The sequence below is a fragment of the Azolla caroliniana genome, unplaced genomic scaffold (assembly GCF_043228905.1).
Source record: "Azolla caroliniana isolate FFs.n. ecotype wild unplaced genomic scaffold, voAzoCaro1.0.p SCAF_6, whole genome shotgun sequence".
In the NCBI taxonomy this organism is placed as follows: Eukaryota; Viridiplantae; Streptophyta; class Polypodiopsida; order Salviniales; family Salviniaceae; genus Azolla; species Azolla caroliniana.
Genome location: NW_028230441.1, coordinates 12,714,629 through 12,720,824, shown reverse-complemented (window position 1 = coordinate 12,720,824; position 6,196 = coordinate 12,714,629). Strand labels below are relative to the sequence as shown.

General features: G+C 42.5%; 1 protein-coding gene across 1 annotated transcript; it reads left to right on the top strand.

Moving 5' to 3' along the window:
* The first annotated feature begins 212 nt into the window (after positions 1-212).
* Positions 213-1,961, top strand: LOC147863151 (uncharacterized). Its single transcript, XM_087321417.1, has one exon. It carries the CDS (start codon positions 363-365, stop codon positions 1,152-1,154), a length of 792 nt encoding a protein of 263 aa, XP_087177543.1. The 5' UTR covers positions 213-362; the 3' UTR covers positions 1,155-1,961.
* Positions 1,962-6,196: the final 4,235 nt, after the last annotated feature.

Sequence of the window (6,196 nt, the reverse complement as noted above, 5' to 3'; positions counted from 1 at the left end):
TCTGCAACCGCTGTCAGCCGCCGTCTGCTGCCGCAGCCGACTGTCGTCGTCCGCCGTCGTCTAACGTCTAACGTCTGCCGCCGTCGCCGTCGTCTGACGTCTAATGTTTGCCGCCGTCGCCGTCGTCGTCGGTTCTTGGCCATCGTCGTCACCCGTCGCTGTTGTGGGAAATCGGTGCCCTTGTCGCCGTCGTTGTTGTCATCGGTGTCGACCGTCGCTATCACCTACACCTCTTACGGCGTCGTGACGAGAGAGTACAAATGTGCTTCTACACTTGTACCTAGCGCGCAAGACATCGATGCTCGGCTAAGTTTTTTCTGCCCTTTTTGACTTTTTCTTTCGTTTATTCTTTGAATTACAACATGACTTCTCGACGAAACCATAAGGAAACACACGACGAAATGATAAGTAAGGAAGAATTTTTAGATGTCCTTAACCGGTTAGTAAAATTTGAAAAATGGGCGAAAGAAATTGAAGCTGAAAAACAAAAAGATAAGGAAGAAAAAGAACTACTTTTTGCGGAAATAGCGAAACTTAAGGTAGACAATGTGAACCTCCGAAAACAAGTTAAGGACCTCGAGATATCTAGGGAAGATGGTGAAATATCTTCCCTAGAGGATATTAAGGACGAGATAAAAAAGGTTAAAGAAGAGGTTAAAAGTGATATGGAATTAGCTAAAACTGGGTGGGTTGATGTAGTAAAACGTAATATTAAAAAAGAACTAAAGGATGAAAACATTGTAAACACCACCCTCGAGGAAGAAAAAATGCGTCAAGCTCGACGCCTAAATGTACGAGTTATTGGGCTCAAGGAAGGGGCATCTCCGGATGAAGATGCACAAACATTAGGGAAAATGTTAGGGTACGAAGCCCTACCAATCACTAAAACCTGGAGGGTAGGGCGTGACACAACTAGGAAAAGAGCTTTAGTCCTTCAGTTTAAGGACTCAGAATCTAGAATCGCCTTTTTTAAAAAGAGACCAATTCTTCGAGGCTTGGGCGGGGAGCCTATCTACCTCGATGAAGACTTGACCAAGATGCAAATTGAGCATCGTAAAACTTGTATGCCGCGAGTCATACAAGCTCGTAAAGAGGGGCATCGTGCTTTCTACCGGGACGGACGTGTCATAATAAATGATCGTGCCGCCAATTGACGGCGTGTGGCCCATGTGACAGATAATAAACTTAGGATCACTTTATGGAACTGTAACGGCGCACTTTGGACACATCCTGGCCGTCTAGAGGAGATTTTGAAAGTATCTGATATACTTTTTGTAGTAGAAACACATCAAAGCCCAAATCGAGGACTGCCACGAGTTGACGGTTTTCGTTGGGAATCTGTCTTTAGACAAACCTCACGTCGACACACTACTAGAGGGTCTGGGGGGGTTGCGATATTATTTCGGAAAGAGATAAATAATAGGATAGAAATACTAAAGTCAGACCCAGAAGCCCGTTTTATGTGGGTGAAAGTCCTCACTAGTAAGGATCAGGTGATATTTATCGCAGTTTGTTACTTCCCCCCGAAAGGGTCCCGCTACAATATGGCTGGAGAGGCGAGTATAGTTGATGAAGGAACGCCACATGGGCCTTCTCCATACGAACCTTTGTCGGATGACATAATCCGATATTCTTCTCAAGGGGAAGTCTTCCTGGTAGGAGATTTCAATGCGAGAACCCAGTCCCGACAATGCACAATATTTCAGATGGATAGAAACCTAGAAATGGTGAATGTCGACCCTTTAGCCTTAGGCATAACACGTACATCGAAGGATCAAGGTGCGGATGCCACAAGCTTTGGCCATCATCTGCTTGAACTTGGAAGCCGACACCAGATGATCATATATAATGGCTTAGCCAAGTGGCCGGGCTCGGAAGAGCTCACATGTTTCCCACATGGAGGAGGGGAAAGCACCGTTGATTATCTAATAGGACGCCCTGAAGCTACCCACATGGTTAGCTCCTTCCGGGTGGCCCCATGCCCCATTGGGGCAGATCATACCTTCCTATACTTTGAGCTAAAATGTGACACCTCCCACACCACCAACTCTAGTAAACCAACCCATCACACTATAATACATTTCACGCATGAGCTCGCGGACATCTACTCTCGACATGTTCAAGCCCATCTTTCCTCGTTTGATTCTTCCTTGCCTTTAGAGAACCTCACTACAGAACTCACACACATCCTTCACTCAGCCGCCACTAGTAGCTTCCCATACACGAAAGACTCCAATCATAGTAGAATAGGGTCTATGCCACAAAACAAGTGGTATGACGAGGATTGTAGAGAGTTGTATAGACAACTTAAAGTATCGCGACTCAGTGGTACTATCTCCTTAGTACAGGCTCGCAAAGAGATGCGCAAGATGACACGTCGTAAAAGACGAGCTTGGGAAGCATCTCAATATTGGGAACTCTACCATATGCTCATGAGTAGGGATTGTGCCCTTGCATGGAAGAGACTACGGGAACCGAGACCACAAACACCCATCGAGGATCCCAATATTTGGCACACATATACCGAGAGACTCTACCATGTCCCGAACCAACCACCCATTCCAATGCCCTCCACACCTCGACCTACCATGGGGACACTTTTCACGACCTCTAGGGTCACGAAGGTCATAAAAAAATTACAACATAGGAAATCCATGGACCACACAGGATTGCGAGCCGAGCACATCATATATGCTCGAGAGTGCCTAGCTCCCCTTCTCACTCTAATCTTCAACCGCGCCCTCGCCGAGGGTTTTCCACCACAATGGGCCATGAACACTGTGGCCCCTATACATAAAGGAGGGGACCCAATGGACCCAAATACATATAGGACCATTATGATAGGTCATACGCTTGCTAAACTATATGGTGCAGTAATGGAAGCGGAGCTCAGTGATTATATGGAAACATTAAGTCTTCGAGCACCTGAGCAGGCTGGCTTTAGACGAGCCTTCTCCACTATTGACCACATCTTCACACTTAGGTGCTTAATTGACCAAACAAAGGCTCGTAAGAAGAAACTATATTGTTGCTTTGTGGACTTTCGCAAAGCCTTTGATACAGTTCCTAGGGAGAGGTTGTTTGATAGACTTAAGAGCTTGGAGATACCAAATGACATGATTTGGGCCATTTATGCCCTATATGAGCAAGTCTATGGGCGCGTAAGATGCCCAGGTGGCCTATCCGATTGTTTCACTAGCACCATTGGTGTAAAACAGGGTTGCCCCCTATCACCGACTCTTTTTGGGATCTACATTGATGAGATCACTGATTTTATTGCTCGTAAGGGAGGCAAAGGAGTGGCTATTGGGGATACGCAAGTTAGTCTCTTACTCTACGCAGACGACATTGTCTTGCTCTCGGAGTCGGAACACGACCTACAAAAGCATCTTAATGCCCTAGATGACTTTTGTACACAACGAGGACTGGTAGTGAATCTAGCGAAAACTAAAGTCCTTATCTTTCATACATCGTCCAGAGTTAGGAGTAAATGTCACCTCATCCTCTCTCATAAACTAGTTGAGGTGGTGGGATCTTATGTATACTTGGGAGTCACTTTTAGTGCTCGCTCAGGTAAATTCTCGATGACCCAGGCAGCCAAAGATAGGCTAACGAGAGGATATGCATCCCTCTCACTCTTAGAGAGACAATGCCACCAAGCATACTTTCAAGAGCCACGGACTAAGGGATGGCTTTTCGACTCATTAGTGACCCCGTCCCTCATGTATGCATCAGTAGTATGGGCTCCAGGTCTACCATCTTTCATGTGGACGCAATTGGAGAGACCTTTAGTGGTGATGTTATCACGTCAACTCCGAAGCAAATTGACAGTACCACATGACATTATTAGAGCGGAGTTTAGCCTACCCCCGATGTTAGTAGAAGCACTCTTTCAAGTGGTAGCTTTTATTCATCGGATACATAGTCAACCACAAGATAGGATATCCCGTCGAGCCTTTGAGGCATCCCGATCCTTACATGTGTCTGGAGACACCAACTCTTGGTATAGCATTGTGGTGAGTTGGTTATTTGCAAATGGCATAGACATTAATAACCTACCTCCCCTTAAGTACAACCATGGGACTGATCAAACTTTAATCTCTCGTGAAGATCGTAATAAAGTGATACGCCAAGAAATATGGCAAATCTACACTCGATACAAATGGATCACCCCACGAGAGCCACTCCCATCTAAAATGGTGTACTATAAGGAACACTTCTTGCACTTCTCTAAGTTAGGGTTTATTACACGACCAAGATACCTAGATACTTTCTTATCAAATGCACTAAGGGTGGCCATTGGACAACTTAGGATATCATCTCACCAACTTGAGATTGAGAATGGTCGAGCTAATAGAGTCCCTAGAGAGGAAAGGCTATGTAGGTTATGCCACATAGAGATAGAGGATGAGTATCACTTCACATGCAAGTGCCCAACTTATGCCGAGATACGGGCGGAATACCAAGACATACTAGGACCCTCTCCTACCCTCTCCAAACTATTAGATACCCCGAGTGTAAAGAGACTAGGTAGGTATATCTTAGAGCTAAAACAACATAGGGAGGATAAATTACAAAGTGTTAATCATAACCCTTTTACTACTCATCAACATGTACCTAGTGTAATTTTTCAGGAACATGGGGAGACGATGAATGTGGATACACTTATGCCGCTCGGCCTCTCCCTTGAGGAAGCAGAAATACAAAGAGCAACCAAACGTCCTCGGATGTTGGGCTTCAACACAAGTCAACGTGGAGTAGAAAAGATTAAGAAGATAAGGGAACGTGAGCTACGTCGACTCGAAGCTATGGTTGGGGTACCTCTTACATGGGGACCACGGGCCACATCCACATCATGGCAACCCTTTGACCCCCCGCTTCTCTTCGAGAGACTTGGATGGAAATGAAATTAGGCCTAGTATAGAATCATTCTCATTGTAGAACATGTTTTTTATATAGAACATGTTTGTTGTTTTCTTAGAACTATTTAGCTTAAACTCTATTTTATCTTATTTTTATTTTTACTTTCGATGAATGGGTAAATATCCCATTTTTGTTGTACACCATTTGTCTCATGGGCCAATTTTGGCCTTAGAAGACGTTAATATATCTTTCTTTCTTTCTTTCTTCTTTCTTTCTTCATTAACCTACAACAACCACACTCTCTCTCTTGGGGAATGTGAAGACTCGTAGTCATGGGGAATATGTAACTCATTAGTTATGTGTCATAGAATATGATTTTATGACACATAGTTAATGTGTAGAGAGTAGTGGTGTGACTCTTGACCTTTGAGTAATCATAGATTCTCAAAAGGTGTGTTCACACATTGTGCTATGTTGACCTTGATTCTCAACAATAGGTTATACGAAACCATACAAACTACAATACTTACATACATATATACATTCATACACACATTGGATATATGTATACTTACACATACATCGGATATATACATGTATATTATATGAATATTACAAACATACATCCATATATGAGTTATACACATACTAAACATTAAAATACACTGAAAATATACATACATATATACATTACATATATACACAAACATACATTCATACATTGCTACATGTGTATACGTACATATGCCTACAATATCACGCATATAAGCATACATACATACATACATACACATACATACATACATTAAATGCAAGCATATACATACATATATTACATGCATGCATACACATATGTCATACATTGCATACATATGTACATACATATCACCACATACACACACGCAGTCATACACACTACAATAGTACATATACATACAAATACATATTACGCACATTGCACAAATTACAAGCACACATCCATACACATTGAATCATGTACATTGACATATGCATATATGCATAAACATACATACCTACATTACATATGTTACATGTACATACATCTTCCACATATCACCATATATATAGGTCATACGGGGTCATACAAACTACATTATTTACATATATATACATCCACACACACACACGCACGCACGCACATATGCACACATTGGATATATGCATACATATTATGTGCGTATCGCAAACATACATCTAAATATGAGCCATACACATACTAAACACTAAAATACCCCGAAAATATACATACATAAATACATTATATATTACATATATACACATATGTACATTTGTACATGGACATACATACATG

What these genes read in the sequence shown, in the direction of transcription:
- LOC147863151 (XM_087321417.1), top strand. Translation starts at nt 363, where the DNA reads ATGACTTCTCGACGAAACCATAAGGAAACACACGACGAAATGATAAGT.